The following is a 23,168-nucleotide window of genomic DNA, read 5'->3' as shown; positions in this document are numbered from 1 at the left end:
TTGTCATTATGGGTTAGATGTGTGTAACTGGTTGAGAATTTTGAATTCAGTCTGTAACACAACTAAATGTGGAAAAAGTAAAGGTGTATGAATACTTTCCGAAGGCACTGTCTGGACCTAGAAAACCGAGCTAGAGGAAATGCAGTGTATTTGCTAGTATCCCTGCCACTGACCTTGATCTTAGCGGTGTACTCCCCACGGCCCCCGAACAGGCCCAGCCCCCCCAGCAGGATGTCCGCATCAGCACAGAAGCGGATGGCCTCCACCGAGTGGGCCGAGTAACCCCAGCCACCCCCGTGACCTATGACATTACACAAGAAGTTGCGATAAGTCAGCTCTGCAGCATCATCTGTGCTCATAACAATACAATGAGGTTAGTTTTATTAGAAGCATCCAGTCACTGCGATATGACATAGGAATACATAGGAATACTGTTCCAATACATCCTAAAGCTTCCTTGAATTACGATAAACTTGAAATGGAATATTTTTAATATATCACTGGTAATGAAGTATATGTAATGTTGTTTCTGGCTGGAATGTCTTGTAAATAAATGAATCAAACCAAAATCATGAAAAAGTGATAAGAGAAATGGCTGAGTGTGACAAATACTGTAGTAGAAGATGAGAAAATAAAACCATGATCTCCTGTTAGTCATCAGCAAAAATCCCGTGTGTGGACTGAGGACTCACTCTCAAAGCGGTTGACCACGCTGTAGTCTTCTTTGGAGTAGACCTTCATAACGGCCTGAGTCTCCTCTTCTGTGCTGGTCACACCCATCTTCAGCTCCTGCATGGTCGCCAGCGTATCCAGGCAACCTGGTCACAACACACACAGGGGACTTTGCTTAACATTATTAATAATGTGCTTAACATTATCAGAGGAATTGACACCTCTGTTAATTGTTTTGTCTATTTTTGCTATGCTTTTTTAAAGTGCTTGGCAGTACTGCTGTAATAGCGCTGTGTTAAAGTGGGTTATAGTACAGAATAATGCTTTTCTTATAACTAGGCCTTTCTGAAAGTATGCACATGTATAATGCTCCCATGCCCGGAGAGAATACGATTAAATAAATAAGATCTAACACTAAGTACTAAAAGCGTTTTCAATAGCTATCAAAAAGGAAATGTCAAAAGTGCTTCAGTGTAAAGCGGAGAGGGAGAGAGAGTGAGAGAGAGACAGCGACAGTAGAGTGACGAGACCACTGATATCAAGCAACATACATTTGGCCAATAGTTGCATTGATGCACTGAGCTGGCAGAGCCATGTCAATTTAAATACTGAGGCAAATAGTAAAATAGTATGAATCAAATAGCTGACTGTAGTTCCTGGCCAACACGGCCAAAATATTTAAGAGATAAACACATCCACTTTATATTTTCTTGAAAATAATGGACAACGTGATATTGGCATTATTTCCAAGATAATTGTACAGAGCGGAAGCGTTCACGCTGTTTTGTTTGTGATACTTGTTTGAATACATAAATAATAAACTGATGTGCAATTTTGCCTGGCTTAGAAGAGTTGCTGTGTTGTCCAGACACACTGTTCATCACATTGCATATCAAACACTAGGCAAAAAGTTAGCTAAATCGTCTGTTAGCAAATCTGCCAATATCACAAATGAATTCTACAATAGCAGTTGCTGAAAACAGCTGTTCAAACTAGAAACATGTGGGAGGATTTGACAGCATAGCACCACTTGCATCATGACTGCAAAATTGACAGAAATTCATGCAAGCTCTACAAAGACATATCAATGCTAGCTAGTTTTCCATCATTAGACCTTCATTTACAATGTATCCAATTTATGTTTGTGTGGTTGTTGGTTTAGCTTTCTCTAACTTTGTAGCAAGTACGGCCCTATCAGTAAAAATCCACAGAAAGAGGTCTGTCAAATTCGTATCATCATTCGGATTATACCCAGTATGTGCAGGGCTCCATGGGAGCGGGTGGTGGTGGTGTGGGAGCCGGCGGGCAGCGCCAGCTCAGGGCTGAGGATGCTGCAGCTGGCCTGGAGGTCCGTGGCCGAGGGCACACGGGCATCGGCAATCACGGCGTTGTAGCACCACATCTCCCTCGATGCCGGCAGAAATCTACAGGTGGGAGGACAGTGAGGAATTGAAAGATCAAATAGAGGGTATTAAAGGATGTCTGTGTGTATGTAAGGTAACAAGGTTACAGAGCATTCAGAAATACAGGTCATTTGAAAAGCATTCAGACTCCTTGACTTTCCACATTTGGCTAGGTTACAAACTTATAAAACAAATTTAACAAATAGATTGGCAAAATTTCAAAAACCCTGTTTTCGCATTGTTATTATGGGGTATTGTGTATAGACTGATGAGGAGCATTTTCATTTAATCCATTTTAGAATAGGCTGTAAGGTAACAAAATGTCAAAAATACGAAAGGGGTCTGAATACTTTCCAAATGCACCGTATTTCGTAGATCAGACATTTCTCAAGGGATAGGCGATATGGCTTAAATGTCAGTTTGACATGAACAGTTTGACACTTTTGAATAATAACCTTATATTCTAAATATGCTTTATGAGTAGTGCTTGACCGTAGCATGGCAACTAATTAATTATGCGGGGTTTTAGTCAGGCTAACTCCATCCTGAATGTTTTATCAAACTTAAACCAAAAATTATAGAACCAGTAGTGAAGTAGTCCAATTTGCCACTTTCCAAAGGAATCAAAATGATCTTTTGCCTCAGACTTTGCTACTGCACATTTGTTCAATTACAGAATTCAGTTTTATTCATTAATTTTAAGCATTACAATAAATTGGTTAATTGCACACACATTTAATACCATTTACAGTCACATTTGTTTTATCACTGTGTATTGTTTTCATCTCTGTATACCAGGGAAGGGCAACTAGCTTTTAACCATTTACAACAAATATATATTTTTTTTCCACTTATGAGAGTTAGAATACACAAGGTGCAATTTAGAAATTTGGTTGTGCATCTGTAGTCAATTAGCCCATGCCAGCAAAACATCTAGCGGTCAGCTATCTAAACGTATAGTAAGCATGGTTGAATTACAGATCGTGGTGGATAATAAAATAATAAATCAAAATTCCCAACATTTCAGTGGGCGCAACAGCGTCTCTACTACCTAAGGCGGCTGAATAAATTTGGCATGCCGCCTTGGGTCCTCTCCGAATACTACTGCTACGCCATCAAGAGCATCTTGAACGGCTGCATCACAGACGGGAATTGCTACATACATGACCAGAAAGCACTCCAGCGGATGGTAAAGACGGCCCATTGCATCAGTTGGAGTGTGCTCCTACCCATCAGGGACATACAGTACCAGTCAAATGTTTACACACATCTTCTCATTCAAGGGTTTTTATTTTCACTATGTTCTACATTGTAGAATAATAGTGAAGACATCAAAACAATGAAATAACACATATGGAATCAAACAAGTGATTGGTACAAGCATAATACTTCAAAGCAGCCACACTTTGCCTTGACAGCTTTGCACACACTTGGCATTCCCTCAACAAGCTTCAACTGGAATGCTTTTCCAAGAGTCTTGAAGGAGTTCCCATATGTGCTGAGCACTTGTTGGCAGCTTTTCCTTCACTCTGGGGTCCAACTCATCCCAAACCATCTCAATTGGGTTGAGGTCGGGGTGATTGTGGAGGCCAGGTCATCTAATGCAGCACATCATCACTCTCCTTCTTGGTCAAATAGCCCGTACACAAGCCTGGAGGTATGTTGGGTCACTGTCCTGTTGAAAAACAAATGATAATCCCACTAAGCACAAACCAGATGGGATAGCGTATCGTTGCAGAATGCTGTGGTAACCATGCTGGTTAAGTGTGCTTTGAAATCACTGACAGTTGTTTCACCAGCAAAGCACCCCCGCATCATCCCACCTCATCCTCCATGCTTCATGTGGGAACCACGCATGCAGAGATTATCCGTTGACCTTCTCTGCATCACAAAGACATGGTGGTTGGTACCAAAAATAAATTATTTGGACTCAACAGCCCAAAAGACAGATTTTCACCGGTCTAATGTCTATTGCTCATGTTTCTTGGCCGAATCAAGTCTCTTCTTCTTATTGGTGATGGCTATTTAAAGAATGCCAAATATAAAATGTATTTTGATTTGTTTAACACTGTTTTGGTTACTACATGATGTGTGTTATTTCATAGTTTTAATGTCTTCACAATTATTCCACAATGTAGAAAATAGTAAAAATAAAGAATAACCATTGAATGAGTAGGTGTTCTAAAACTTTTGACTGGTAGTGTATGTGACTAGTTTCAGGAAACTAGCCATATGTCGCGCTTCATCACTTCACTGGAGATCCATTTGAACGTAAACTTTTTTAAATTATCAAAATGTGTTTTTTGGGGGGGGTGGGTGGTGGAAAGGCTTTCTGGAACATGTGAACGTTCATGTGCCTTACTAAACAAGTATGCCATCTGTTAATACAAATAAAAAATTTAAATTATGAGCCTAGTTGGTTTAGCCACAGAAGAAGTCAGCAACCTTCCAACCTTGGTCTGCCATGTAGCACGCTTTTGTCTATTTGAGCTGGTCAGCATGTGTAGGTAATCCTGTCTAACGCTGCTTTTAAAAAATATACACTGCTCAAAAAAATAAAGGGAACACTTAAACAACACATTGTAACTCCAAGTCAATCACACTTCTGTGAAATCAAACTGTCCACTTAGGAAGCAACACTGATTGACAATAAATTTTACATGCGGTTGTGCACTTTTGAATGCTGGCGGTGCTTTCACGCTAGTGGTAGCATGAGACGGTGTCAACAACCCACAGAAGTGGCTCAGGTAGTGCAGCTCATCCAGGATGGCACGTCAATGCGAGATGTGGCAAGAAGTTTGCTGTGTCTGTCAGCGTAGTGTCCAGAGCATGGAGGCGCTACCAGGAGACAGGCCAGTACATCAGGAGACGTGGAGGAGGCCGTAGGAGGGCAACAACCCAGCAGCAGGACCGCTACCTCTGCCTTTGTGCAAGGAGGAGCACTGCCAGAGCCCTCCAAAATGACCTCCACAAATGTGCATGTGTCTGCTCAAACGGTCAGAAACAGACTACATGAGGGTGGTATGAGGGCCCAACTCTTCACAGATGAAAGCAGGTTCACACTGAGCACATGTGACAGACTTGACAGTCTGGAGATGCCGTGGAGAACGTTCTGCTGCCTGCAACATCCTCCAGCATGACCGGTTTGGTGGTGGGTCAGTCATGGTGTGGGGTGGCATTTCTTTGGTGGGCCGCACAGCCCTCCATGTGCTCGCCAGAGGTAGCCTGACTGCCATTAGGTACCGAGATGAGATCCTCAGACCCCTTGTGAGACCATATGCTGGTGCGGTTGGCCCTGGGTTCCTCCTAATGCAAGACAATGCAAGACCTCATGTGGCTGGAGTGTGTCAGCAGTTCCTGCAAGAGGAAGACATTGATGCTATGGACTGGCCCGCCCGTTCCCCAGACCTGAATCCAATTGAGCACACCTGGGACATCATGTCTCGCTCCATCCACCAACACCACGTTGCACCACAGACTGTCCAGGAGTTGGCGGATGCTTTAGTCCAGGTCTGGGAGGAGATCCCTCAGGAGACCATCCTCCACCTCATCAGGAGCATGCCCAGGCGTAGGGAGGTTATACAGGCACGTGGAGGCCACACACACTACTGAGCCTCATTTTGACTTGTTTTAAGGACATTACATCAAAGTTGGATCAGCCTGTAGTGTGGCTTAACACTGAGTGTGACTCCAAATCCAGACCTCCACGGGTTGAAACATTTGATTTCCATTGATACATTTTTTGTGATTTTGTAAAGAAAACGGTATTTAATAAGAATATTTCATTCATTCAGATCTAGGATGTGTTATTTTAGTGTTCCCTTTATTTTTTTGAGTAGTGTATATTGCGTAGTAGATATATTACTGCATAAGTGCTGCTCTCCACTTTCCGGAGGACCGAGTTTTAAAATCAGTGGAATTCGAGTATGATAGCTAAGGAGAGGGAGAAAATATCTGTCGCCGGATTATGTCTTCAAACTAAGGGCAACCCTGGCTTCCGGGACAGAGAGGGAGAAGCGTCCATCCATTTATGCGGGTAAGAGAGTCTAGCTAGTTACATTTCAGATATTACACGTTTCTAATTTTGTCAGAAAGTCATTTTCCTTTCAAGGTAAGTGTACTGTTAGCTAGCTAACGGCTGGCTGGCTCGCTTCCTAATGTTACATGTATGATCTGTGTAGTCGTATTATTCGTATCTCAGAGCCATTTGCTTTGCTAGTTATAGCCTAATGTTAGCTAGCTAACATTAAACATGGTTGGTTAGCTACCTGCAGTTTCATGCAGTGTAGTAATGTCACGAGTTGGGATTATGGTTCATTGTTTAGCTAGCTAGCTACATGTCTAAAAAAAAGACTCCACTACGCAAGTAAACATTTCAAATGAATGTAGATGTCACTGCGACAACCGTTTATATACATAGCTGGTAAATTCGCTCTGGCTATCAACGGCAATTTCAGAGCACTCTTGCCTGTGTGTGCGCCAGAGCGCAGAATAACTGGCGAATTAACCGACTCAACACCCGTTGAATATGGCCGGTGTCAGTAAACGTGGGCAAAAAAGTGTAGTCGATCAAGAGACTAAAATAAAATGAGACAAGTAGCGCCCCACCTAGCGTAAACTGCACAAATAATGGGTATAGGCTGTCAATATTTGTGTTAATTACAGTCATAAGCAACTTCAACATTGGGAATATGGTGAATTGTGGTCAAATCCGTTTGAAATCAACTCTCTGATTTCTCGAGCCATCAGTTTCCTTGCCTGTTAGCCATGACTGTAGACAACTTAATGTCAACTGGCACGATTGCAAACCTTTCAAACAGTCACACACAGCAGCTAATCATAAGCAAAATAACACACAGAACATCTTATATTGCTGAAAATGGGCTCTGTTGTAACTTACACAGTACCAGTCAAAAGTTTGTTTTTTTTCTTCCATTTTCTAAATTGTAGAATAGTGATGAAATAAAAACTATAAAACAACACATATGGAATCATGTTGTAACAAAAAAGTGTTTCGCAAATCAAAATAGAATTTATATTTCAAATTCTTAAAAGTAGCCACAATTTGCCTTAATGACAGCTTTGCACACTCTTGGCATTCTCTGAACCAGCTTCACAAGGAATGTCATCCAATAATCTTGAAGGAGTTTGCTGAGCACTTGTTGGCTGCTTTTCCTTCACTCTGCAGTCCAAATCATCCTTCTTCGTCAAATAGCCGTTACACAGTCTGGAGGTGTGTTGGGTCATTGTCCTGTTGAAAAACAAATGATAGTCCCAATAAGCTCAAACCAGATGGGATGGCGTATGGATGCAGAATGCTGAGGTAGCCATGCTGGTTAAGTGTGCCTTAAATTCTAAATAAATCACTGACAGTGTCAGCAGCAAAGCACCCCCACACCATCACAACTCCTCCTCCATGCTTCACGGTGGGAACCACACACGTGGAGGTCAGCTGTACACCTATTCTGCTTCTCACAAAGACACGGCGGTTGGAACCAAAAATCTCTTCTTATTTTTGGTGTCCTTTAGTAGTGGTTTCTTTGCAGCAATTCAACATTGAAGGCCTGATTCACAGTCTCCTCTGTACAGTTGTTGTTGAGATGTGTCTGTTACTTGAACTCTGTGAAGCATTTATTTGGGAAGTAATTTCTGAGGCTCGCAACAGTAACAAACTTATCCTCTACAGCAGAGGTAACTCTGAGTCTTCCTTTCCTGTGGCGGTCCTCATGAGAGCCAGTTTCATCATAGCGCTGGATGGTTTTTGCAACTGCACTTGAAGAAACTTTCACATTTCTTGACTGATCTTCATGTCTTAAAGTAATGATGGACCGTCGTTTCTCTTCGCTTATTTGAGCTGCCATAATATGGACTTGGTCTTGTACGAAAAAGGGCTATCTTCTGTATACCACCCCTACCATGTCACAACACAAATGATTGGCTCAAAAGCATTAAGAAAAGAAAGAAATTCCACAAATTCCAGGTGACCTCATGAAGCTTTTTGAGAGAATGCCAAGAGTGTGCAAAGCTGTCAGGACAAGGCAAAGGGTGGCTACTTTGAATAATCTCAAATAATTCGATTTGTTTAACACTTTTTTAGAAATGACATGTGTTATTTCAAAGGTGATGTCTTCATTATTGTTCTACAATGTAGAAAATAGTACAAATAAAGAAAAACCCTTGAATGAGTAGGTATGTCCAAACGTTTGACTGGTAGTGTTTAACATTATAAACTCCCTATCCTGTAGATTAATGTCAATCTCAAGACAATGAAAACCAAAAAAACATAGGAATGTATTTTTCAGCACCTGGAACTAAATTTGCTTGCTACTATTGTGACTCGTACTCTTTCCATCTTTGCTATGCAATCAAAGAATGGTTGCTAGGCAGGCGTCCTGCTATGCATTCTTGTCAATTGCTAGCTATTAGCCATGGACAACAAACACAATCAGTCAAACTACCTGCATTTTGGTTTGCTTTAGCGGCTTTCAATTGACATTTGTAAATATTCATAATAATGATGCTGATGCATTATTCGCCTGTCTGGCTCAGTGACGCTGCTGCCTCGTTAAGACATTCTTCACTCTCTATGTTAGGCTACAGGGGAGATTGCATTTGTAAATTGCAACTTTGTTGCAGAGGTCGGAAAGGTTTTAACAAACCCCCATGTTTGCAAACCAAACACTAGGCTAGAACCAGGGGTATTAATGTGTTAAATAAATTCCTTATTGCTTTTCTCCACATTTGCCGTGGCATATCAAGAACACAGAGCTACTTGAAATAGAACAGTAAAGATTTTTGGCATCATAGCCGTGGGTCGTCTCATATGTACATGGCTGGAATTCAAACTACCTGGTTTATAAAGTTAAATACGATATAGCCTACAGCCCAGTTCTATGTGTGTTAAACGTTCCAATCTAGAAAATAAGAATATATCTTACAACACCGAGTCAAAGCAAACAAACTTCCTCTGATACTCCCTTCTGTACCACCAGTACTCTTAACAGTGGTAGAAAAAATAACACAGTTAAAACCACTGCGGTTATTGACTATGGGTTTTGAGTTTCCTGTCTGTCACATTAAAAAGGAGAGTGAGTCTGAAATGATACCATACTCCCCACATAGCATCACCAATGCTAGATTCACTCCACAGGACTGACCCAAACCGTACTGATCTGACTCTGCTTTTTATCTCCCTATTGTCCTTTCCAGCATGGTTCCAACAATTATGGAGGATCTGTAACCAGTTTCTGCTCGTTAGTGTGAAAACATTAATAGTGCACCCTATTTATAGAAAACGATGTTCGATGAGACACAGCTAAACTCAGAAGAACAGGAAATAGGGAGGGATAGAGAGAAAGAGATAAAAATTGAAATAAAGAGAAAGAGACTGAGTCTGACCTCCAGATGACGTCGTAGACTGGGTCAAGACAGAGGCCGAAGCCCTGCAGGTCCTCCTGCTCTGAGTCATTGAAGGTGCGACAGCTGCCATCCAGCTTGTTGATCAGCAGGCATTTAAAGGGAGGGGGCTCCGACACTGAGGTGGGGACTAAGCCTGGTACGGACACAGAGAAGAGAGGTTAATTAAAAGCACAGTCCAGTCAAAAACGTGATTTACCTGTGTTTTATATACATTGAGGTTAGAATTAAAATTGTGAAATGATAATGCCCTTTAAGTTGTAAGAGCAGTTTGAAAAGATGGGCTGAAATTTGTGCCTGTTTTGGTGGGATGGAGTTTTTGTATGCCTGGTGACAATAAGCAGGCAGTGAATTAGTTAATATTCTATTAAGAAATAAGATTTAAACACCTCTGCCAATAAGAGACAGTTTTCCCCTCCCCACTCAGACCACTCCCAGAAAGTCCTAGCTAAATCTTCGCTTGAGAAATTGCCCTTCACTATGAAGCATTTATTGTTACTTTTTGAGCATTTTTAATTGAAAACAATCACTGTAAGGTACTTAATTGTTGCCCAGAAATGATTTAATATTGAAATAACTGCTGCATTGGACCTTTAAAGTGGAACTGACAGCATTAGAGCAACTTTGCAGTTATGAAACAATCATATATATCAGTCAAAAAGATCAAATTCCCAGTTGATGCTACAAAACCAACTTCATAAGAGGTTTCTCATTGAAGAGGTAGATGAGCAAGTTGAAAGTATCAAGTTCCTTGGTGTCCACATAACTAAACTAACATGGTTCAAGCACACCAAGACAGTCGTGAAGAGGACACAGCAAAACCTATTCCCCCTCAGGAGACAAAAGATTTGGCATGGGTCCTCAGATCCTCAAAAATATTTTACAGCTGCACCATCGAGAGCATCCTGGCGGGTTGCATCTATGGGTTGGCCTATGACCGCAAGGCACTTACAGAGGGTAGTGCATGCGGCCCAGTACATCACCGGGGCCAAGGTTCCAGCCATCCAGAACCTCTATACCAGGTGTCAGAGGAAGGCCCTAAAAATTGTCGGACTCCAGCCACCCTAGACATAGACTGTTGTCTTTGCTACCACACGGCAAGCGGTACCGGAGCGCCAAGTCTAGGTCCAAAAGGTTTCTAAACAGCTTCTACCCCCAAGCCATAAGACTCCTGAACAGCTAATCAAATGGCAAAACAGACTATTTGCACTGCCTCAACCCCACCCTCTTCTACGCTGCTGCTACTCTGTTATTATCTACGCATAGTCACTTTAACTCTACCTACAGTTGAAGTCGGAAGTTCACATACACTTAGGTTGGAGTCAATAAACAACTCCACAAATTTCTTGAACATTTTACGGCTAGGGGTTCCGCTAACGGAACATTTCGACAGCATCCTGTGAAATTGCAGAGAGCGGAATTCAATTATTATTATATATTTTTTTATTGTATTATTATGTTATTATATTATTATGTTATTATATTATTATTTATTGTGTTGTATGTGTCAAATTGCTATGCTTTATCTTGGCCAGGTCGTAGTTGCAAATGAGAACTTGTTAAATAAATAAAGGTGAAATAAATTAAATATATATATATATATATATATTTAATTTATTTCACCTTTATTTAACCAGGTAGGCTAGTTGAGAACAAGTTCTCATTTGCAACTACGACCTGGCCAAGATAAAGCATTGCAATTTGACACATACAACACAGTTACACATGGAATAAACAAAACATAATAATAATAATACAATAATACAGTAGAACAAAAGAAAAAAAGTATAATTGCAGTGAGTGCAAATGAGGTAAGATAAGGGAGTTAAGGCAATAAAGGCAATAAATAGGCCATGGTGGCGAAGTAATTACAATATAGCAATTAAAAACTGGAATGGTGGATGTGCAGAAGATGAATGTGCAAGTAGAGATACTGGGGTGCAAAGGAGCAAAATAAATAAATACTGCATGGGGGTGAGGTAAAGTAGATAGATAGCCCATCTTTAAACAGGCTATGTACAGGTGCAGTGATCTGTGAGCTGCCCTGACAGCTGGTGCTTATAGCTAGTGAAGGAGATATGAGACTCCAGCTTCAGATATTTTAGCAGTTCGTTCCAGTCATTGGCAGCAGAGAACAGGAAGGAAAGACGACCAAAGGAAGAATTGGCTTTGGGGGTGACCAGTGAGACCAGCTATGGTGACCCGTGAGCTGACATAAGGCAGGGCTTTACCTAGCAGAGACTTGTAGATAACCTGTAGCCAGTGGGTTTGGCGACGAGTATAAAGCGAGGGCCAACCAACGAGAGCATATAGGTCGCAATGGTGAGTAGTGTATGGGGCTTTGGTGACAAAACGGACGGCACTGTGATAAGACTGCATCCAGTTTGTTGAGTAGAGTGTTGGAGGCTTTTTCATAGATGACATCGCCGAAGTCGAGGATCGGTAGGATGGTCAGTTTTACGAGGGTATGTTTGGCAGCATGAGTGAAGGATGCTTTGTTGCGATATAGGAAGCCAATTCTAGATTTAATTTTGGATTGGAGATGCTTAATGTGAGTCTGGAAGGAGAGTTTACAGTCTAATCAGACACCTAGGTATTTGTAGTTGTCCACGTATTCTAAGTCAGAGCCGTCCAGAGTAGTGATGCTGGACGGGCGAGCAGGTGTGGGCAGTGATCGGTTGAATAGCATGCATTTAGTTTTACTTGTGTTTAAGAGCAGTTGGAGGCCACGGAAGGAGAGTTGTATGGCATTGAAGCTCGTCTGGAGGTTAGTTAACACGGTATCCAAAGAAGGGCCAGAAGTATACAGAATGGTGGCATCTGCGTAGAGGTGTACCAGATAATCACCAGCAGCAAGAGCAACAACATTGATGTATACAGAGAAGAGAGTCGGTCCAAGGATTGAACTCTGTGGCACCCCCATAGAGACTGCCAGAGGTCCGGACAACAGGCCCTCTGATTTGACACACTGAAATCTATCTGAGAAGTAGTTAGTGAACCAGGCGAGGCAATCATTTGAGAAACCAAGGCTGTCGAGCTTGCCAGTAAGAATGTGGTGATTGACAGAGTCGAAAGCCTTGGCCAGGTCGATGAATACGGCTGCACAGTAATGTCTCTAATCGATGGAGGTTATGATGTTGTTTAGGACCTTGAGTGTTGCTGGGGTGCACCCATGACCAGCTCTGAAACCAGACTGCATAGCGGAGAAGGTACGGTGGGATTCGAAATGGTCGGTAATCTGTTTGTTAACGGCTTTCGAAGACCTTAGAAAAACAGGGTAGGATAGATATAGGTCTGTAGCAGTTTGGGTCTAGAGTGTCACCCCCTATGAAGAGGGGGATGACCGCGGCAGCTTTCCAATCTTTGGCGATCTCAGACGATACGAAAGAGAGGTTGAACAGGCTAGTAATAGGGGTTGCAACAATTTCGGCAGATAATTTTAGAAAGAGAGGGTCCAGATTGTCTTGCCTGCCTGATTTGTAGGGGTCCAGATTTTGCCGCTTTATCAGAACATCGGCTATCTTGATTTGGCTAAAGGAGAAATGGTGGGGGCATTGGTGGGTTGCTGTGGAGGGTGCTGGGCAGTTGACCGGGGTATGCTTATTGAATTTCTCAATTATAATGGATTTATCGGTAGTGACAGCGTTTCCTAGCCTCAGAACAGTGGGCAGCTGGGAGGAGGTGGTCTTATTCTCCATGGACTTTACAGTGTCCCAGAACTTTTTGACTTAGTACTACATGATACAAATTTCTGTTTGAAAAAGCTCGCCTTAGCTTTCCTAACTGCCTGTGTATATTTGTTCCCAATTTCCCTGAAAAGTTGCATATCACGGGGCCTATTCGATGCGAATGCAGAACGCCACAGGATGTTTTTGTGCTGGTCAAGGGCAGACAGGTCTGGAGAAAACCAAGGACTATATTTTTGAATGGGGCATGCTTATTTAAGATGGTGAGGAAGGCACTTTTAAAGAACACCCAGGCATCATCTACTGACGGGATGAGGTCAATGTCAGTCCAGGATACCCCGGCCAGGTCAAATAGAAAGGCCTGCTCGCAGAAGTGTTTTAGGGCTCATTTGACAGTGATGAGCGGTGGTCGTTTGGTCGCAGACCCATTACGGATGCAGGCAATGAGGCAGTGATCGCTGAGATCTTGATTGAAAACAGCAGAGGTGTATTTGGAGGGCGAGTTAGTTAGGATGATATCTATGAGGGTGCCCGGGTTTACGGATTTGGAGTTGTACCTGGTAGGTTCATTGATAATTTGTGTGAGATTGAGGGCATCAAGCTTGGATTGTAGGATGGCCGGGGTGTTAAGCGTGTCCCAGTTTAGGTCACCTAGTAGCACGAGCTCAGAAGATAGATGGGGGGCAATCAATTCACATATGGTATCGAGGGCACAGCTGGGTGCAGAGGGAGGTCTATAGTTTTGGCAAGTTGGTTAGGAGATTAACCTTGTGCATGACAAGTAATTTTTCAAAAAAATGTTTGCAGACAGACATTATTTCACTCTATCACAATTCCAGTGGGTCAGAAGTTTACATACACCAAGTTGACTGTGCCTTTAAACAGCATGGAAAATCCCAGAAAATTATGTCGTGGCTTTAGAAGCTTCCGATAGGCTAATTGACATCATTTGAGTCAATTGGAGGTGTTCCTGTGGATGGATTTCAAGGCCTACCTTCAAACTCAGTGCCTCTGCTTGACATCAAGGGAAAATAAAAATAAATCAGTCAAGACCTAAAAAAATAAATTGTAGACCTCCACTTCCTTGGGAGCAATTTCCAAATGCCTGAAGGTTCCACGTTCATCTGTACAAAACAATAGTACCCAAGTCTAAAAACCATGGGACCACGCAGCCGTCATACCGCTAAGGAGACGCGTTCTGTCTCCTACAGATGAACGTACTTTGGTGTGAAAAGTGCAAATCCCAGAACAACAGCAAAGGACCGTGTAAAGATGAAGGAAACAGGTACAAAAGTATCTATATCCACAGTAAAACGAGTCCTATATCAACATAACCTGAAAGGCCGCTCAGCAAGGAAGAAGCCACTGCTCCAAAACCGCCATAAAAAAGCCAGACTACGGTTTAAGTGTGTGCGAGCAAGGAGGCCTACAAACCTGACTCAATAACACCAGCTCTGTCAGGAGGAATGGGCTAAAATTCACCCCTTATTGTGGGAAGCTTGTGGAAGGCTACCCGTAACGTTGACCCAAGTTAAACAAGTTAAAGGCAATGCTACCAAATATTAATTGAGTGTATGTAAACTTCTGACCCACTGGGATGTAATGAAAGAAATAAAAGCTGAAATAAATCACTCTTTACTATTATTCTGACATTTCACATTCTAAAATGTTCTGATCCTAACTGACCTAAGACAGGGAATTTTTGTGAAAAACTGAGGTTAAATGTGCCCTCCACACAATAACACATTGACACTGTACCGGTACACCCTGTATAGCCCCACTATTGTTTTATCTCTTACTTTTTGGGGGGTTTTCTTAAAACTGCATTGCTGGTTAAGGGCTTATAAGTAAGATTTCACTTTAAGGTCTGTTGTATTCGGTGCATGTGACAAATACAATTTGATCTGATTTTTAAAAATAAGTTCTATTTGACTCAACATTCCATGTCGTACACCAAGGCATTGTTGGCAGAATAGATGGATGCAGTTCACTGCATGATTAATATAATTCACCAATACATTTCTTGGTAGTCCCTGGTACATTGTTTGAAGCTGCATTCAGGATGCACTGTTTCAGTTTCAAACGGTTTCAATATTTTAGACAAAAATGGCAAATGTTCGTAAGGCTGGGAATGTAAATAAAATCAAACTAGTGAGGGCAATGATAACAATTCATTCATAACGTGGCTAATAAGCTGAAAACAAATGCAACATGCAAACATTTTAACGATTTACAATTCATATAAGCAAATCCATCAATTGATTAAATTAATTAGCCCCTAATCTATGGATTTCAAATGACTGAGCAGGGGGCATAGCCATGGGTGGGCCTGGGAGGGCATAAGCCCACCCACTTGGGAGCCAGACCAAGCCAATCAGAATGAGTTTCTCTCTACAAAAGGGCTTTAAAACAAAGAAATACTCCTCAGTTTCATCAGCTGTCCGGGTGGCTGGTCTTAGACGATCCTGCAGGCTGGAGTGGTTACACATGGTCTGAGGTTGTGAGGCTGGTTGGACGTACTGCCAAATTCTCTAAAACAAAGTTGGTGGCAGCTTATGGTAGAGAAATTAACACTCAATTCTCTGGCAACAGCTTTAGTGGACAACCCTGCAGTCAGCATGCCAAGTGCACACTCCCTCAAAATTTGGGACATCTGTAGCACTGTGTTGTGTTACAAAAACGAGTGACCTCTTATTGTCTCCAGCACAAGGTGCACCTGTGTAATGATCATGCTGTTAAATCAGCTTCTTGATATGTCACACCTGTCAGGTAAATGGATTATCTTGACAAAGGAGAAATACTCAGATATTTTATTTAAACTCATGAAACATGGGACCAACACTTTACATGTTTCGTTTATATTTTTGTTACGTAGCAAGCTAAAAGCACGGAGCCTAACGTTAGTTAGCTATTAGGAGGATGTCATGTAATGTCATTGGAAGGGTGGGTGAGTGACTGACTTTATCCTGTCATATCGTTTTCGGTGGGATTACACAGCTAGAGACACAGGTGTCATTTATTTAGCTAGCCAGAACGACTGTTCCCCAGTTAGCATATCTCTTGCGTTTGCAAATTCAATCTGGCTATCTACTCCGATTTCAGAGCACTCTCATCTGAGTGTGGCAGAGCGCAAAATAACTGATGAATTTACAAACGCGTTACACCCATTAGATGACAGGTGTCAGTAAACGTAGGCAAAAAAAGTAATCGTCACAAACGATGTAGGTAACATGTAACCAGCTCTGCTACAGCGAGTAAAATGGTCAGAGTGAGGCGTTCTCTCACTTGTGTCTGAAAGAGGGCTCTCGAATGGCGCAGCGGTCTAAGGCACTGCATCTCAGTGCTAGAGCTGTCACTACAGACCATGATTCAATTCCAGGCTGTATCACAACCGGCCGTGATTGGGAGTCCCAATTTGTTCTTAACTGATTTGCCAAGTTTAACCTCTTAATAAAGGTTCAATAAAAAAATACATTTAAAAAAAGTAGCTAGCTAGCAAGCTAGACAACTTTAGCCAGTTAGCTTGGGTGCTTGGTTGGGACAAGAATGAATGCATTGGCAGGCAAGCTGCAGAAGGATGAGTGGGCTACAACTTCCCATGGTTTATCAGTGCAATTTTGACAGTCAACTAGCTGAAAAAGTTGAGTTCATATCAAATGTTCCTTCATTATATTTTAGGTAATCTTGCTCTGGCTAGCATTAGTTGTTGACCTTGTTGTTGTGCGTAACTGAGGGAGAGAGAGTCTTCCTTCATGGTAGTTTGATCAATTGGACTGCAAAGTTCCCAGATGTAAGAGGACTCCTGTGGTATTTACATATTTGCAGAAATCCATTCAGGTGTATTTTGTGGCTTTTGGCGAATGCGTTCTAATGATCTAAAGTCACACTGTTAATACTGCCTGAAAACACACAGTCCAGTTCAAAGTGAATTACGGAAGTCCTTTGAGGAAAATGGCTTGTTTGCATAAAGGCCTACTGTAGCTCTGATTGACTAAGGCGCACCCGTCTGAGTAGACACCGGTCTTGTGTGAGACATATGTTTTTATTAGGTTTTAATTACTGCAGTGTCTATTAATTGTCCTAACGCATGGCCCCTTTCCTACTCTATATTGCTGTAGAAGTTCACAAATACCTAAGTATAAGTAAACACTAAGAATTTATGAAAATGTAAAAATGAACATATCTAAGTGCTCGCTTGTCAAAAGTGTCATATTCTTCCTGGGGGTGTATATGAACAGATTTTAATAAGATTTCATGTTGCTTTAAGAAAGGCTAGCTAAAATGGCATAGGAGATAGTTCATTTTTTTTATCAAAAAACTATATATTTTGTGTAATATATTCACACAAAATAAGACATTTCTACAGAAAGACAAAGGACCAATCCTAACTTGAATGTGAATCACACATTTATGTCAATGGGAGTTTTGCTTGAAAATTTGAGATGCGCTCAGGGCCTATTTTCACAAAGTGTCTCAGAGTAACAGTGCTATTCTAGGATCAGGTCCCCCCCGTCCATGTAATCTTCTAATTAAGATCTAGAAGGCCAAACTTCTAGATCAGCATTACTAATTTGAGACACTTTTTGAATACAAGTCCTGATCTCAAGTTCAGCTTATGACCTGAGTGAGCAGAGGGTGTGCTACTTACCAATGATGTGTTTGCTAGCAAAGATCTCGGAGGTAGCAAGGACGTGCGAGTTGATTAGGGCCTCGTCGATCCTCAGGAAGGTCTGGTCCCCACTGGCCCCGATCCAGGTGGCCTTGCGGCCATACTTGGCGCCAATGTTGGGCATGGGGGAAGGCTTGGCGTTCCAGTAGGGCATATCCAGGATTGGCCGACCCAGCTGCCCTTTCTGTGGAGAGGTGTATAACATTTTAGAAATGACACTTCAGTCATTTAGTCGTGTCAGTCATCTCATATAGAATGATTTAGAAATCACTGCATTCAACAAAAGGTAAAACAACCAGGATCAGAAAAGACAAAGAAGAGAAGTCAGTATCCCCATTCTGTGGTCACAATATTAATCTATATGCATTCAATAAGAATGTGTATGGACTTCAGTAAATAATAGATTTAGACAATATGGTATTGGTATGGCATTGCGTTGCGTTTTAACGTAACATTGCAATCTGAGGAAAAACAAAGATGTGACCATTACAACAAGGTCGATAAGGAAAATTAAGGATTATGGTTGGGGTTAGATACAATTAAATGGTTTTAGTTCATCAAGAAAAAAAGTGACATAAAAATCACATTGTGTAAAAAAAGACTTCTAAACTCGAAACCGTAGGGGCATAGACCAGAACAGCTGCGTGGCGTACCGAGAAGCTGCCGAAGGTGAAGACTTGTCCGTCCATGAGGAGCACAGCTGTGTGGTTACTACCAGCTGTCACCTGGACACTCGGACCTGGGAGGGCCTGCACCAGCGTGGGAGAACCCCTACAAAGGCACAGAGTAATTAAATAATGAATTACCCAAGTTCAAGGACAGCGTTTACCCCCCCCCCCCCCCCCCCCCCAACAAACTGAGGTTAAACATTAAGGGACCAGTGTTGTCATGATACCAGTATCGCAATACTCTGAGGTATCGTGGCAAGGAAACAACATTTTCTGAGGAAAACAGTCATGTTTGACCGGCAGGATTTACATTTACTGGACTTTATTTTTTTTATTACCATTGGTTGCGTAACCTGGGAAACCACCCATGGTTCTCAGAATGACAGAAATTATATAGCCTAATTAGCGTTCTCCTGTCTATACATAAATAAATCGAATCATTCAAAATAGGCTACTGCACCAGAAATTATGATTTGACCACAGAGGATTAACAGCTTTAAAAGAAGTTTTAAAAAATATAAAACCTGCTGATTGTTTTAAACGGCAAAGTCTGCAGTCGGAAAGGCCAGCATTTTGGGCAGAGAGTGCAGCAAATAGTTTGGGAAACAAATGGCTATTGCTGTAAAGAGAAGGCAATCAAAATAATCCAATCTATGTTTTAGTTATCAGAATTCTTAACTTAATTGAATGAAAAGTAGCCTTCTTATTGGCACCAGTTGAGAACATCAGCCATATCCCTGGTAAGTGTGCATATTCAGTCTTGGGTCAGTGCTCCAGCAGGTGTATCTCACTGATCATCCCTAAAGCCAACACCTCATTTGGCCGCCTTTCGTTACAGTTCTCTGCTGCCTGTGACTGGAACGAATTGCAAAAATCGCTGAAGTTGGAGACTTTTATCTCCCTCACCAACTTCAAACATCTGCAATCTGAGCAGCTAAACGATCGCTGCAGCTGTACATAGTCCATCGGTAAATAGCCCACCCAATTTTACCTACCTCATCCCCATACTGTTTATATTTATTTACTTTTCTGCTCTTTTGCACACCAATCATTTATCACAAGTGTTAATCTGCAAAATTGTAATTATGTGCCTACCTCCTCATGCCTTTTGCACACAATGTATATAGACTCTTTTTTTTTCTTTTTTCTACTGTGTTATTGACTTGTTAATTGTTTACTCCATGTGTAACTCTGTGTTGTCTGTTCACACTGCTATGCTTTATCTTGGCCAGGTCGCAGTTGCAAATGAGAACTTCTCAACTAGCCTACCTGGTTAAATAAAGGTGGAATAAAAATAAAATAAAAAAGTGCCACTTTTGTTTGTTTTTAGACAATAATTTCCTCCTCCAGGTTAGATGGACATCATATTGTATTTGTGTGTCCCCTTTTCGTAGGCCTAATACAGTGGGGAGAACAAGTATTTACAGGTTAACGAGTTCAAACAGGTGCAGTTAATACAGATAATGAGTGGAGAACAGGAGGGCTTCTTAAAGAAAAACTAGAAACTAACAGGTCTGTGAGAGCCGGAATTCTTACTGGTTGGTAGGTGATCAAATACTTTTGGCATAAAATAAAATGCAACTTAATTACTTAAAAATTATACAATGTGATTTTCTGGATTTTTGTTTTAGATTCCGTCTCTCACAGTTGAAGTGTACCTATGATAAAAATTACAGAACTCTACATGCTTTGTAAGTAGGAAAACCTGCAAAATCGGCAGTGTGTCAAATACTTGTTCTCCCCACTGTATATGGATCAGACAATGTTGTTTTTATTGATCTGTTTGTCAGTGTCAGCAGAGTAGGCTACCATGTCATTTTGGTAGAATAAAAAACAATATTAGGCAAATGTCTTCGGTCATAAAGTGTAGTAGAATTGCATGAAACGTGTAAATAAAATGCATTTTTTTTGTGCAAAGGAGAAGAAATGTAGACTGATATAGCATAGCCCTATTCTAACATGATGACAATACAGGGCGCATGTGTCTGTTGATGTTGATTTTTCCCACCCACACCAGATGCGGTCAGGACACAGGTTGAAATAATAAAAAGAACTCAACCAACTACAATAATTTGGGGACAGGACGAAAAGCATTAAAAATGTATGGCAATTTAGCTAGCTAGCTTGCTGTTGATAGCAAATTTGATAGCAAACAACACTGGGTTGTTATTTTACCTGAAATGCACAAGGTCCTCAACTCAATTAATCCACAGATAAAAGGGTAAACCGAGTTTGTTTCTAGTAATCTCACCTCCTTCAGGCTTCTTCTTCAGACTTTATATGGCGGCTGGCAACCACCGGTTGGCAACCACAAGATTAACTCAGTTCATCTTTCAATCACCCATGTGGGTATGTGCCCCTAAAACCCAATGAGGGGATGGGAGAGGCGGGAATTGCAGCGCTTTAAACGCCACAAATAGAACCAAGTTCTATTTTAGCACCTGGCTACGCAGAAGCTCATTGAAGCGCACGAGCAGTGCGCTTTCCTCAGCCAACAAGATGAGTAATGAACAGCAAAATCACTAGCCAATGTCGATCTACTATCCCCCATAGTAGAAAAGTGTACCTATTCTATTGGTCAGCTTGTTCTGTGCAAGAAAGAAATAGCCTATTCCAAACAGACTCTGGGACAGTGGTGGGACGATAGATGCCAAATTCATACAACCAGTAGGCCTAGGATACATCCCAAAAAAGTTCAAAGCAATGACGATTATGCAACAGATCAGATCGTTTAGCATAAAATATGTTGATAGGCCCAAACTATTATTTCTACATATAATAAGCACAGCAAGGTGCACAAGGCAGTAGGCTTCGCACAAATGTTTGTCCCATAATGCAAATTAGTATGAAACACACCATTGGGAGCGATGTCATGTGATACTGAGCTGTAGTCAATGAATAGAAGAATGAATAAAAGAAGATCGACGACATCCGATCCTCGTTTGCTAAGTCAAACAACACCGCTGGTTCTGCTCACACTGCCCTACCCTGTGCTCTGACCTCTTTCTCCCCTCTCTCTCCAGATGAAATCTCGCGTCTTGTGACGGCCGGCCGCCCAACAACCTGCCCGCTCGACCCTATCCCCTCCTCTCTTCTCCAGACCATTTCCGGAGACCTTCTCCCTTACCTCACCTCGCTCATCAACTTATCCCTGACCGCTGGCTACGTCCCTTCCGTCTTCAAGAGAGCGAGAGTTGCACCCCTTCTGAAAAAACCTACACTCGATCCCTCCGATGTCAACAACTACAGACCAGTATCCCTTCTTTCTTTTCTCTCCAAAACTCTTGAACGTGCCGTCCTTGGTCAGCTCTCCCGCTATCTCTCTCAGAATGACCTTCTTGATCCAAATCAGTCAGGTTTCAAGACTAGTCATTCAACTGAGACTGCTCTTCTCTGTATCACGGAGGCGCTCCGCACCGCTAAAGCTAACTCTCTCTCCTCTGCTCTCATCCTTCTAGACCTATCGGCTGCCTTCGATACTGTGAACCATCAGATCCTCCTCTCCACCCTCTCCGAGTTGGGCATCTCCGGCGCGGCCCACGCTTGGTTGCGTCCTACCTGACAGGTCGCTCCTACCAGGTGGCGTGGCGAGAATCTGTCTCCTCACCACGCGCTCTCACCACTGGTGTCCCCAGGGCTCTGTTCTAGGCCCTCTCCTATTCTCGCTATACACCAAGTCACTTGGCTCTGTCATAACCTCACATGGTCTCTCCTATCATTGCTATGCAGACGACACACAATTAATCTTCTCCTTTCCCCCTTCTGATGACCAGGTGGCGAATCGCATCTCTGCATGTCTGGCAGACATATCAGTGTGGATGACGGATCACCACCTCAAGCTAAACTTCGGCAAGACGGAGCTGCTCTTCCTCCCGGGGAAGGACTGCCCGTTCCATGATCTCGCCATCACGGTTGACAACTCCATTGTGTCCTCCTCCCAGAGCGCTAAGAACCTTGGCGTGATCCTGGACAACAAACTGTCGTTCTCAACTAACATCAAGGCGGTGGCCCGTTCCTGTAGGTTCATGCTCTACAACATCCGCAGAGTACGACCCTGCCTCACACAGGAAGCGGCGCAGGTCCTAATCCAGGCACTTGTCATCTCCCGTCTGGATTACTGCAACTCGTTGTTGGCTGGGCTCCCTGCCTGTGCCATTAAACCCCTACAACTCATCCAGAACGCCGCAGCCCGTCTAGTGTTCAACCTTCCCAAGTTCTCACGTCACCCCGCTCCTCCGCTCTCTCCACTGGCTTCCAGTTGAAGCTCGCATCCGCTACAAGACCATGGTGCTTGCCTACGGAGCTGTGAGGGGAACGGCACCTCAGTACCTCCAGGCTCTGATCAGGCCCTACACCCAAATAAGGGCACTGCGTTCATCCACCTCTGGCCTGCTAGCCTCCCTACCACTGAGGAAGTACAGTTCCCGCTCAGCTCAGTCAAAACTGTTCGCTGCTCTGGCTCCCCAATGGTGGAACAAACTCCCTCACGACGCCAGGACAGCGGAGTCAATCACCACCTTCCGGAGACACCTGAAACCCCACCTCTTTAAGGAATACCTAGGATAGGATAAAGTAATCCTTCTCACCCTCCCTCCCCCCCCCTTAAAATATTTAGATGCACTATTGTAAAGTGGTTGTTCCACTGGATGTCATA

General features: G+C 42.5%; 1 protein-coding gene across 1 annotated transcript in view; it reads right to left on the bottom strand.

Annotated features, from left to right (window-relative positions):
* Positions 1 to 23,168, bottom strand: part of LOC124043719 (E3 ubiquitin-protein ligase MYCBP2-like) — a 320,564-nt gene that overhangs the window by 153,260 nt on the left and 144,136 nt on the right. The window contains 6 exon segments of the mRNA XM_046362606.1: positions 174 to 301; positions 693 to 818; positions 1,924 to 2,096; positions 9,474 to 9,627; positions 17,826 to 18,030; positions 18,500 to 18,617. Of these exon segments, the coding sequence (XP_046218562.1) occupies positions 174 to 301; positions 693 to 818; positions 1,924 to 2,096; positions 9,474 to 9,627; positions 17,826 to 18,030; positions 18,500 to 18,617 (904 nt within the window).

This window comes from Oncorhynchus gorbuscha, linkage group LG09 (assembly GCF_021184085.1).
Source record: "Oncorhynchus gorbuscha isolate QuinsamMale2020 ecotype Even-year linkage group LG09, OgorEven_v1.0, whole genome shotgun sequence".
In the NCBI taxonomy this organism is placed as follows: domain Eukaryota; kingdom Metazoa; phylum Chordata; class Actinopteri; order Salmoniformes; family Salmonidae; genus Oncorhynchus; species Oncorhynchus gorbuscha.
This window is presented reverse-complemented; position numbering and strand designations above follow the sequence as displayed.